The 13,899-nt window shown below is 34.2% G+C and overlaps 1 protein-coding gene across 3 annotated transcripts in view; it reads right to left on the reverse strand.

Annotated features, from left to right (window-relative positions):
• Positions 1-813: 813 nt before the first annotated feature.
• LOC149225643 (WUSCHEL-related homeobox 8-like) overlaps positions 814-13,899 on the reverse strand; it is a 122,415-nt gene continuing 109,329 nt past the window's right edge. Inside the window, exon 5 of one of the 3 annotated variants that reach the window (XM_089377221.1) lies at positions 814-977. In XM_089377221.1, the coding sequence (XP_089233347.1) occupies positions 899-977 (79 nt within the window). In that variant the 3' untranslated portion in view covers positions 814-898. Of the gene's footprint in view, positions 978-7,731; positions 8,082-8,433; positions 8,588-13,899 lie in introns of those variants that run through there. The other 2 variants (XM_089377223.1, XM_089377222.1) reach the window with 2 other exon arrangements.

The raw sequence follows: 13,899 nt of genomic DNA on the forward strand, positions 1-13,899 counted from the left end.
GATCAGCAGGTATACTCCGGGGCTTAAGGGTAAATCCCAATTGTTATGTTTGCTTATGGACCCATCGATTTGGTAATGTGCAGGTTGGGTTGGTTATTGGTTTGCAATACATAATTATAGCAATCTATTCTAAATATACCTCTAAGCGCACAAGACAAAGAGGGAAGCTCATTCACAGCAAGAGTAATGGCAAAGCAATCGACAGCATCCTGCCAATCATAGGGAACCTTCAATAAGTGTCAATCTGAAGTAAAAAGAAATCACTTTGTTTTCTTATTATTAAGTATATAATAGATAGTCGGCCTCTAAATCAAATATGTTGATCCATATGTGTAACAAGTGATCAATAATGGTATATCCCTGGTGTTTTGTTGAGCCTCAATCGACGACATGTGGTAATGAAATAAAGATGAAAGTTATAGTATGCACATGGAACTTCTTTTATTAATGCATCAACTAAGTGGGCCCACATTAATTAATATCATTTTGAATTTCAATGAATGAACGAAGGGCGTCAGTGCGTGAAGTAGTTGTGTGGATGAAGTTATACGGATGTGATTGTTTTTGTGCAAAGGTGGTAATGATACCGCAGATTTTTTATCAAAACAAGTGCATGAGTCCCAGCTTTGTTTGAGTGCGCAAAAGGTCAAAGCTAACATAGAATTTCGCACAATCAACTTCTCCACACTCAATATCATGAGTAGCGATATTTTACAATTAAAATATTATCAATAATATAATCATAAACAATGTTATTGCAAACAAAAAATATGGATTATGTTTTAAAACTAAAATATTAACAATGAAAGTCTTCAATGCAGAGTGCAGAGATCCATACAATGAAGGCTTGAAAGCTTCCTCTGCACAATGAACTTTTTCTGCACTTCTGCACATTTGCCTAATTCCATAAACATAACCATAAACATGGTTTATTCTCAAAGAAATGCATAAATGCAGAGATCCACACAATGGACACCCTGCACAGTTCCGCACAATAGCTTAGACAAAGAGATATTCGGAAATACAAACATAAGCATTATTTACAATTAAAATATTACCAATAATATCGTATACGTCAACCACTTACTAAAATATTAGCAATAAAAACCTTTATTGTGAACATATTTATCAATTAATAATAGCATCTAATGTGAATGGCTGACCAAAAAGCATTATTTAGTACGGAAGTGTGGAAAGCTTCATGCAAAGAGAATCAATTAAATAACAATAGTATGCATTAATGACAATTAAAATATTATCAATAACATAAGCATAAACAATGTTATTGTTAACAACAAATATGGATTATGTTATAATATTACAGTATTAGCAATGAAAGTTTTCAATGCGGAGTGTGGAGATCTGCACAATGAACTTTCTCTACTCTTCCGCACATCCCATAAACAAAGCTTATGCTCAATGAAATGTGGTTTTGTACAAAACTTTGTGTGCACTCCGCAAAACGTTTGCTTAATTCACTATTGATATCTATAAAAGACCGAGCTCTCCGAAGGGCTCTTCGAGCAAAAGGGAATACGGATATATGTTTTATTTATAACTAAAATATTACCAATAATATTAGCAATAAAGGCTCTAATGCAAAGTGCGGAGATCCACAAAAGGAAAGTTTTCTCTGCATAATGGAATCGTTATGCACTTCTGCACAAAAGCCTAAACAAAGAGATATTCATAAATACAAAGATAAGCATTATTTACCATTAAAATATTAGCAATAAAAGTCTTTAATGCGAACATATTTATCAATTAATAATAGCTTCCAATGCCAATAGCTAACCAAAAAGCATTATTGAGTACCGAAGTAGCTATCTACAGAAGTGGCCAGAGCATTCACTGTGCAAAAAGATTTATGCAAAGAGAATCAATTAAATAGTAGTAGAGGTAGGGACTTTGCTACATCGCAATTATAAATCTTATTAAAAATGTTTTGCTTTTTAGGGATTGTTTTTAATTTTTTTTTAAATACCTTATATTTTTTAGGCTTGGTTTTGCTTTTAGTTTTATATATATATATATATATATATATATAATTTATTTTAACTTTTTCTTATAAATTATATATTTTTTATTTTTCAAATATTTTTATTGTTTTTTATTTATTTGATTTTTAAATATAAAATTTAAATTATTTATTAGGCCATAGGGCATAAAAAATATGGTGATGGTTATTCTGTTAAGACACACTACGGTGTAAAAGTCATCGGTCCTTAATTTCGTGGGGAAAAATCTAGCCATGCTAAGGGCTAGTGTGACCCAAATCAGGTGTGATCCCCAAATGATTTTGATGCTTCGATACACTTGGGTCACAACTACTCAAGACATAGGTTAGTTGTGGTCATGTCAAGGCTCACATAAACTATGGAGAAAAAAGGGGGGTTATTTATTTATTTCAAGGGCTTATTTAAAAAGGTGTTTTTTTTTTTTTTGACAAAAAGGTGATTTTTAATTGATTTTCATCACCAAAAAAAATGTTTACAAAATTTTCTTCTTTTTTTCTTAATGTTAGTTATATTAAAAAAATCAATTAACACAAACAAAAAAACATATAATACAACTTTTAGATTTAGATTCGGTTTATGATTTTTATTCAGATTCCTTAAGCCCATATTATAAATCAATTTGTAATTTTTACCCAAAAAATAAAATAAAATAAACGTTATAAGAACTTAAAAATGCTCAAGAAATCAAACTTAGAAAAAAATGTAGACAAACTTGAAAAACATTTAAAACAACTAATGTTCGGCAAAAAAAAAAGGAGGTAGACAAACTTGAAAAATGTTTTAAAATCAACACTTGAAAAAGAATGATAAACAAATTTCAAAAACACTTTAAAAATCAACATTTAAAAAAATAAACAAATAAAATATACAAATTTAAATAACGTTTGAAGAAAAAATATCCATACTTCATAGCAAAGTGTCAAGAAAATGTCCCTTCCCCAAAAAAGGGTGATGATACGTCACCACTTTTGAAAATCAACATGAAAATCATGATTTGGTGCGACCCTAAAAGAACGAGAACTCAATAAAGTTCTCATTAAGTTGGTAACATTGTTATAGATAGTCTGACATTTGGTTTTACCTTCCTAGATGTCCAAATGAATTTCATATTTCTTCTAAATTAATATTTACAAGAACATTCACAAAATACCATAATTTAAAAGATGAGTATATTTTTTTATACAAAAACTGAGAATGTATTTTGTATTAAAAAATATATGATTTAAATGCTCAGAGTTATTACATCATATAGAAATATAACAATACAATCCATGAGCCTTGTTTGAACAAACAAAATCTCTTTCATCCACCTATAGAATTTTTTTGTCTATTTCCTTCAGACAAAATAAAGCAATTTCAAGTCTATTCCACTTTAGATACGCCAATGGTCTTACAAAAAGGAAAATTTACTCAACATATTGATTCATTTTATTTAGTCATTTGAAGAGATATTCTCTTTGTTGAACTTGGTTATGGATGAGTCCACATTAATGTTCAAGTGTGACTAAAAGACCCTCCTATTAAGTATATGAATCTTGGAGCTTTTTGTTCTTTGTCATCTTTCCTACCTCTTGTCAAAGGGGGTGAGGAACCTGAAATTTTCTTTAACACTTATGAGAAATATGGAGAGGAGGAAGCATTACCTTCTTCAACCTTATTGGCAAATGCATAATCGTCTTCCTTCTTTCTCTCCTTTTTCCAAAAGTGACTTATTTTTCTGCCCTCAATTCCTTGTCTTGGGTTTGTTTAGGGGTTGTTTGAGAGGCCACTTCCAATGACCTCTGAGAACACAATTCTTTATCCTTCTTTGCATGTGCACTTCTAACTTGTTTATTTGTGTATGTGCTTTTTCATGGATTGTCTCTTCACCCTCTTATATGTTGTCTGTAGATCCAAAAATAAAAAAATTCCTAATAATCCCTAGTGTTTCTAGGTGAATGAAGAACCTATTTTCTCGGACCCTTAACATATGTTTCCACCTCATTTTTAACTTATCCTCTATTGAAACAAAATGTTTTTATGGAATGGTCCCTGCTTTCGAAGACATGAAATTATCCTCTTCTTCAGATCCTTAAGCCTCTTCTGTGGCTTGGATTGCAGGGTTCTCTCCCAAATCTAGGGTCCTTCTTATTCCATTTGATCTACATCTTCTTATCTCCCATGAGCATTTTCCTTTGCTTCTTCCTAAGTTGTATCTCCTTCATCAAGGTTACCCATCAAAGAGACGAATGGGTCTATTGATCTGGGAACTTTGTCAAATTCTACTTCTCTTTCTTGTTGGATCAGATCCATTAGATTATTGCCTGAGGGGACATGAGGCTATGAAGACTCGAGTGCCTGAAATTTCTGAGATACCAACCAATTCACACCCTTTCACTTCCTCTGTGTCTACCATTATCCTCCATCTTTTTGGATATCTACAATTTCTCCTTTTTAGGGAAATCTCTTACAAAGTACCCATGATCATGACAAGGCCTACACTTGAATGGGATTTGAATATAATCTACAGGTTAGATAAATGACTAGTTATCTATAGAGAGTTGGATTTCTTCAAGAATACATTTCTCTAAATCAACTTCAACATAAATCCTAGCACAGGCATACATTGAACCTTTGAATGTTGCCTTATCCATATATTTTCCTAATGCATTTCCAATATTTCTCAAGGTATCTTCGTCCCAACATTGAAGAGGGAGATTGTTCTTTGGGACATTGTTTTCTAGGTTAAAATCCAATGTTGTCCAAACATAACCCTTAAGTTCCCATAAAATACGATCCATTTCGAAAGATCAAATCCCTATCTTCTTTATGCTCAAAAAAGAAGGTGAAGAAGCCTTTCCCACAAAAAACACATTTGATTTGGCCCTTAACCAAGGGCTTCTAGTTCCTATCCACCCATTGCCTGAGGGAGTTGGGGGATGGCCAGATTCCCATAAATTTCCCTACCAAACCCCTTTCAGCAAAGATTGAGAGTTGTAGCTCTATATCTACTAGGATTTACCTAGAGCTTTGAGATACTTTCCAATATCTTCAAAAAAAAATCATTCTTGGATTTAACCCCTTTCAATCCATTCTAAACCAGTGCGTTGAAGGTAGCTACTATTATAGATGATGTGGAGCACGATTGAGGAGATTTGAAGAGGAGGTTAGGAGGACGAATCCCCCCGCGACTGCTACCATCACTCAAAACCCTAGATCTGTTACACATCCATTCTTGAGTGTTCTGCGTCCATTGAGTATAAAAATCATGGCTACATACATTCTTATTGTCGCTATACTGATAGTATTTCCTTCCACTGGCATATTTTTACCTCCATCATAGCATTGAGGAGGCAATATCAAGCGAATCAACTAGTCCCAAGATCGAATCCGCCCAATTGAGAGAGGGGCTCCTACAAATACATAGCGAAAAAAACATCCACAAAATGTGACTTTAGTAAGAAAAGAGGTACTTCTTTTTCCCCACCTATCTGTCTTGTGTATTCCATTGATATCATTTATTGATACAACAGAAACTGATGTGAGCTCTCTTAGGATAACAATGGTGTTTGAAACTACTCTTGTGGACTGATATTGCAAATCCAACACAAATGGCACTTGGAAGTATCTAACAATGTGAGGGACCCTCCCTTAGATGATTACTTAATATTAAATAATATGCTTCACAATTTTTATTTATTTTGGGTGTTTTTAAGCCTTGTATAATCCCATTTATAATCATTACATTTTAATCATGATTGGCTTTTTTATTTTTCTTTTTTAAACCAGAACGGAAAATTTTAGAGAGTCAATTGTTTGAAAGATCAATTGGTCCAAAGGTTATGTGTGGAGGTTTTGTCCCCACAAGTTCTGTGGTCCAATCCCAAGCAGCACTATGTATGCTTGAGAGATACTCCAGGCACGATTTCTTCAATTGAATAAAAAAAAACAAACAAACAAACAAATTATTTCATAAATACCACAAACGAGTCAGTTACAAGATATCTCTAGAGACTTGAACCTATACAGTTGATGAAACAAATTGTTTACCAAACCATTCAAGCTAAAGTTAACTTCATGGTCAATTTTTTGATAAAAAAAAACTTTTAAGCATTTTATAACATTTCACAAATAAAACCTAATGTAAAGTCGTCAAATATTAATTACAACTTCCAACTTAAAAAGGCATCATATAAAACAAACAACAAAAACAACCAACCTAATAAATCATCTTAAAAACCTTTTACATAAAATTCAAAAGAACAATAAAACTAAAAAACTACTTAATTTATCCATTTAAAATTCCATGATATCCTAGCAAATAACTTGCATTGTCTACACAATTATAATTTTTACTAAAACCAACCCAATAAATTATCTTAAAAAACCATTTACATAAAATCAAAAAAAACAATAAAACTTGAAAACTACTTAATTTAAATTAAATGAATATTCTAGAAAATAACTTGCATTCTCTAGACAATTATAACCTTTACTAAAATCCTTTATTTCATAATTTATTTTTCCAAAATATATATATATATATATATAAATTAATTATAACATTTCCCAAAAACTTAATGTAAGCAGTTTCTAACTTAGTAAAGCATCAAATAAAACACATAACAAAACAAACAACCCAATAAATCAGCTTAAAAACCTTTTATATAAAATTCAAAAAACAATAAAACTAAAAACTACTTAATTTATCTATTTAAAATTCCACAATATTCCAACAAATAACTTGCATTCTCTACCTAATTATAATACATTTTTACATAGAATTGAAAAAACAATAAAACTAAAAACTACTTAATTTGTTCATTTAAAATTCCACAATATTCCAACCAATAACTTGCATTCTCTACCTAATTATACCCTTTACTAAAATCATTAAAATTTGTTTTACATTGAAGGTTAATCACTATGACAAATATGACCAATGATGTTGGATGTATAAAACACTTAGGAAGGCGGAGGTCGCCAGACCATGTGATTCCGAAGATGATAGAAGAATAATAGGTTATACCCCATAAATTCAACTTTCCATTAATATTCTCATTGTTATAGGTTATACCCCATAAATTCAACTTTCCATTAATATTCTCATTGTTATCCCAAAAAAAAATGTTAAACCCAGCATAGTTCTGATACAAAACTTTATTAAAAAATCATCATATTCTTTTCAATATTTCTGATACAAAACTTCATTAAAAAATCATCCTATTCAAAAATTTCTGATACATAACTTTATTAGAAAGTCATCATATTCAAAATTTATATCAAAAATTTTCTATGATGTGAATTTTTTTTAATAAAAATTAAGTACTGTTTTTTAAAATTATATAAAATTCATGTTCTTTAAATTCATGTGGTAAATCATATTTTTTTAAATATGATTTTTTTTTTCAGATTATACATTTTTTAATACTTTTTTTTATTTAGTCTGCTTAGGATAGCTTAATTAGCAATAGCACTGGAAATGAAGTCACGGAACTGGAAGACTTAGGTTCAAATCTTGTATCATCCACTGGAAGACTTAGGTTCAAATCTTGTATCATCCCCGATCGAAATGTGAAATTAGACATAAGAAGATGTAATCCTACCAAACTTGCAAAAAAATACTTTTTATCGTTTAGAATATTATATTCATAATAAACCTTAAAATCTCAAAATCTTCTAAACATAAAATCAGTGAACAACAACAACAAAACTTGAAATCATTATAATAATATACACTCCAAAAACTTTTCCATCAATTTATTAATTTACATATTGAAACAAAATTTTTGAAATGGATAATACTTCTTAAAGCACGTGTCTCACCATTGTTATCCATGTGAGATTATTCAAAATACACACACATGGCAAGGCCAAATGTTTAGTAATGTTTCTACCTAGAAACCTGTCGAATTGCTATTATCAACATTACCCTCAACTACAATTTCTCAATGGGGAGAGATCATTGATCTTTTATCTTCAACCTTGGAAGAAAAGTTACTTCAAAGATGTTGGTAATAATATGATATATTTAATCATTAGGGGAATCTTTTAATTGGATCACTTTGCAACCATGCTTGATTCCTGTAATGGAGAAACAAAGAATGACCCAAAAAAAAAAATCATTTATCTTTTACCTCAACATTAGAAGAAAAGTTACTTCAACCATTTGAATCATGTAGAGATGTTGATAATAACATGATACATTTACATCATTAAGAGAATCTTTTAATTAAATCAATTTGCGACCGTGCTTGATTCCCGCAATAGAAAAACAAAGAATGACAAAAAAAACTATCAGAGATTAAACTATCATATTATTTCACTATGTTTATAGTGCATAAGGAAAATATGAAGTAAAGCACAAACCCATAATATGTATTGTTATCTTGAAATGGTGGACTGAAATGAACTTGTGGCCTCTTAATTCTTCTCCAACCTGGGTTTTCATCCTCAAATTAAACAAGTGGATACATGGTTTAAGGCCTTCATGTGGAATGTTAATAATATTCAACCAGCTTCATAAAAAGGGGAGGGCCTCCTTCCAATTCCTCCTCAATATGTGTGTAAAATGATCTCCAAAATGGTTTCTGTGGCCCAATAGCATGAAGAGATGTAAAAAGTCAAATGCGTCATGAACTATGTACCAAGTTACCAACAAAACAACCATTGCATGAAAGAAAAGGACAAGGATGACCTCATCCATATATGCATGAAGCAATGAGGAATTGCAAATGCCGTAGTCTAATTAACCTGCAAATTTACCTTGAAAATCATGGAAATGCCGGTAAGATTTTGATAAAATCCAGCAGGAATTTTGTAAATCCAGGTTACAGCTGTCAAACTTCAAGATTTTGGGTGCCCTAAAGGTTTTTGATGGTGCTGAATCCATTTCCACCATCAAAAACATGATTTTAACATACTGCAAGATATTTTAAAAAAAAAATTGTCGGATTCTGACCACTTTTGACCCTCCGGGCAATTTCTTCTCCTCGATAGAGGATGCCATTGCAAATGCTTCCAAATCTGGTGATACGGTTGAACCTTTCATGAACTATGACGTGACATGGCATGAATGGGTCAAGTGCATGAAAAATAGCCCTCAAGTGCCTAAGACATTGTGAAGATGCTTTGGGGTTGTGAGAAAGCCTTGAGAGTTTAAGACATTGTGAAGATGCTTTGGGGTTGTGAGAAAGCCTTGAGAGTTTAAAGATGTCTGAAATGTTGTCACAATGTCAAATGTCATGATGAAGCTCATGCAATGTCCACTTATGTTATGTACCTTATATTTGAAAACTCTATCATATACCACATATCCAAGAATAAGTTAGAGATTCTCCTGTATTTCATTAATATCATCAAAACCTTTAAAGTAACAAAACACCTTACAATTGATCCTAGAATAAGCTAGAGATTCTCCTTTATTTCATTAATATCATCAAAACTTTAAGATAGAGATTATTTTATTAATATCATCAAAACGTTAAAACTTTAAGGCAGAGTTTCTCCTTTATTTCATTAATATTATCAAAACTTTAATCCTAGGAGGCAGCTCAATTGGTTCATCCAAAAAATGTGAAATCGTTGAAACTCAAAAGACCCAGGTTTAAATCCCCTCAGTTGCCACCTGGTGTTGAAATGTAGCAATAAGAATATTCCAATTTAATTTGTCCTTGAATTAAATTGTGAATTAAAATCGAATTTAGCCTTAACAGCTACTTGGAAATAATTAATTAAGTTATTTTGACTTAATTAGTTGGAGAAATTCAAGTTAGAAGTCTTTCTGAAGTCATGCAAGAGTTATCCCTTAAATTAAGGAGATAAGATTGAGTTATATTTGAGTTGTAATTAGTTAACTCAGTTTACTGAGTTAAGTCCAGTTAAATTAGTTCCAAACTATTTGAAGAACTAATGGTGAGTTAACAATCAGTTGATGCATGCATACATCCAACTAGTGCTACTCCAGTTAACTGAAGATTACCTCATCAAAAACTCATGCATGTCTATTCTAAGAAAGACCCAGTTAAGTTAAATGTCAAGGATAGTGTTAGCGCTTGAATTTGGCCTCAGGCTGAAAAAGACAAAATCCAAAGCAACATCAAACCACTTAGCCTTGTAGCTAGCCCTACGGGGCAGGAGAGGGCTCTCTCCGGGTCTATCTCGGCAAAAGGTCTTCAAAGGGCGGAGATGACCAATAAAGAACACTGATTTTAGGCTAGTAAACTGATTGAGAAGGTTTGTTTTCAGATTTTTAGGGTTTTGGTAGAAAACAGGGGGAAAGCAATTTTGGGTGCGGGGATGGGACACAGCGTTTGCAGAGGTCTTTTTGGGGCAAGGTAGGAGATTGTCTTGATGCCTTTGATTTAAGTGAATGGATAGGAATGACCGGTGAGGAGCTAAAGAGAGCAAGAAACCATCGAGAGTTCTCTTTAGACAGAGGAAAACATAGATATTAAGCAAACTTAAAGGCAGAGCATATAAATTATGAATTCTACCTTAACACTTCATTTACTTAATGTGCAGAAAAGAGAAATAGGAAATTGATACACATAACAAATCTTACAAGTACATGAGAGAAGCATACCATCAACACAAATAACCACAGGAATCCCAAATAGTGCTGCAAAACCCTGGTCTTTCCTTTGCCAAAATTGCAGAGATACAAAGTGTAATACAATAGAAGCTTATCCCTCAAGAGTCCAGCCATGAAAATGACTAAGAAAATACATAATATAGGCAAGCTAACACCTTTCCTTGCCTCTAGGGGTCGAGCTCATCATCCTAGGAGTTGTTCCAACCAATTCTAAACAAAGCACTACAATCTAGGCAGTCAAAACAACTTGTCTCTATAAGCTAGGAAACCAATTCATTCATTAAATGTTTGCTATTTCATGAATGAATCTTCTAGAATAGGTAAATAAGTGTCATGTCAACATGAAAATACATTAATTACATCAAAGAGGGTGAAAAATCCCATCACAAGTCAAAACTGGTCAAGGCTGGGCGAATTCCTGAGCTGTAGATGAAAATTTGAGAAAATGTGTTGATGCGTAGCGCCCCAATCCTGAACGCGTAACGCGCCTTTGAGCCAACTTTTGAGGCACTTCCCGGCATCCAAATGAGGCAAAAGTAGGCTTGTTGGAAAGGTCTGGATGTCTACTTTCCAACCCAAGTGGAATTTCTCAATTTGGTGGTCATTTGCCCCTCCAAAATTGCAATCTCCCAAGACTGCTTCCTGTGTGTCCAAAAAGTGGCAGAAAGTCATTTTTTGCATGTTTTTTGACCTTCTGAGGGCTCAAAACCTGATGAAATGTCTTGTCCATTGCTGAGCAAGTGTAATTTGTCATGACAAATCCAAAAATGCTGAGTTTTTTAGAAATGGACTTGCCCATTTTCAGGATAGCGCGCGGCGCGCTACGCGTTCAGGGCAAAAACCTGTGTTTGGCACAAAAAATTCACAATTGACAAAATTTTCTCCAAATTTCTTGAAATTTGGGCTGGGAGTCCCCAATCAAGTACCATGCTCAGTCAAAGAGACTTTGGCCAAAATTTGGAGTGGATGGGGCCTTTTCCGTCGTTTTAGTGCCTTGGCCAGCCTCCTTGGATCTGGCGATTGTAATTTTGACATTTCTCTAAAACCATGACACCTGTGCAAAAAGTGAAGGAGGTTTTTCTTCCTTGGCATGTTGTGGACAAAAACCTCTCTCAGTTTTCCCAAATTCATTTTTGATTGCTCTGAAACATCTTTTGAGTGAAACCTATCCCGATGTGTGAAACAAGGGATTTTGTCGAAATGAAGCGAAATGAAGGGGATAGGGGGCTTCTAAATTCTTGGGGAAATTTTTGGAAGTAGGGAGGGATGTTAGGAAGCAGGAGAAAGTGGAATCTCAGAGATTGAGTGAGGGGAAGGGGTCCAAAAGGGCAAAACACAGGCCCAACCTAGAAAATTGCCAAGTTGTAGCAAGAAACTAGGGTTTGTGCAAAAATGAGGAATTTGGGGGATCTCAGTGATGGGAAGCATTTGATAAGGTACTTTAAGGATAGGGGAAGGTGTATGAACATCAGGAAACAAGTTTTGCCGATGATTTTACCATCCAAGAGAAATTGCCTTCAAAACCCTCGGAGAGGGAAATGACCTTGCCTGGGCGCAACTGAAGCATGAACAAGGTGTAAAATGACTCATTAGACACTGACATGATAATGACAACCCTATGAATGATGATAGACTCAGCTTAATAGTGACATAGATTGGCATTTGGGCAATTTTAGGAGTGAAAGCAAACCCTAGACCTAATGCCTAGTAACCAAATTTTGCTTGAAGACTCACTGAAATGACAAAATTTGACCTTGACACTTCAAAATCACTTTGTAAGAGCATATTTAATCACTGGAGGAAGGCTGGAAAGACTGACACTAACAGATAGTGTACTATCAGTTGCATGTGTTTTGCTATAAAGAAAACTCATGCATGCAGACGGAATCAATTCCTTGAGGATTGCGCAGTTCACAGTGTGTTAGAGTAGTGTGTGAGATCAATGTTCCACTTGGTAACAGGAGGATCACCTAGGAGAAACTGCACAAGGAAATAGGAGCTTGGAAGGCAAAGGAGAAGGTTTTGTGAGAAGCCAAGTTTGCCTGTGAGCATCTATGAGGATTGTACTGAGCACTGGCTAGCTGTGAGAGCTAAGGCTTTGTATAATTCTTATGTATTTCCACTTTGTATGATAATACAGATAGTGGGGTTTTTAGCTGAAGCTTTCCCCGAAGTTTTTAGCTGAAGCTTTCCCCGAAGTATTCTTACGTGTATTGTGCATTAATTCTTCTTCTTCTGGTTATATTGTTCAGCTCGATCTTTAAGCTTCTGCAAATTGATAGTAGAAGTAGATTATAGTATTTTGCTTTAGTTATATTGCATTATCGGGTTAATCTACAGTGAAAATTTCTACATGGTATCAAAGCCAAGTTTATCGGAGCTGTGAACAGTATACAAAGAAGAGAATTCGAAGTTTGAAGTTCGGAGTTGCAGGTGCAAATCGAATTCATATCATACTTCAATTGAGATGGGACATTATGCGACTAAATGCCCATCGAAGTAGTCCAAGAAGGGATCCTCGGAAGGTGAGGCATTAGCCTCTCAGTTCGAAATGGACTTTACCCTCATCACATGCATGGTGTCATCAATGATGGGTTGTGTCTGGTATATTGACAGTGGAGCCTCATTCCACATGACCGGTGATAAAAGTTTATTCAGTGCCTTGGAGGAGAAAGACCTCAAGATGCGCATAGAGATGGGTGACGACGGAAGGTATAGTGTTTCAGGAGTGGGCACGGTTGCTTTTCAGAGGGAGCATGGAGCTCCTCTCACCTTGACAAATGTGATGTATGTGCCTGGACTGAAGAAGAACTTGGTATCAGTCGCGATGTTGGAGGACAAAGGCTACGATGTTGTCTTCAGTAAAGGAAAGGTGTTCCTAAGACACATAGCCACGGGTCACACCAAGAGGATAGGGATTTGGGTGAAGAATCTCTATAAGCTAGAGGTAGATGATTGTGTAGCATTGAGTACGAAAGCAGAATTGGTGCAAAGCCAAGACATTGGCGAGTTGTGGCACAGGCGGTTGGGCCATTTGCATCATGGGGCTTTGAAGATAATGCAACAGATATCTACAGGACTTCCCATAGGTAAACTTGAGTAAGTTGACACATACAAAGGTTGTACCTTGGGAAAGTACACCAAGTCTTCCTGTCATGATCGAGACAGTCGAGCAAAGGCTATCTTAGCGCGAGTTCATACTGATGTGTGTGGACCATTCTCAACGGCATCCACGGTGAATCAAAGGTATTATGTGATTTTCATTAATGATTTTTCTCGTAAATGTTGGATTTATTTCATGCAGAAGAA

The sequence above is a fragment of the Pinus tabuliformis genome, chromosome J (assembly GCF_031772625.1).
Source record: "Pinus tabuliformis cultivar Carrire ecotype Pingquan chromosome J, CPIR1, whole genome shotgun sequence".
NCBI lineage: Eukaryota > Viridiplantae > Streptophyta > Pinopsida > Pinales > Pinaceae > Pinus > Pinus tabuliformis.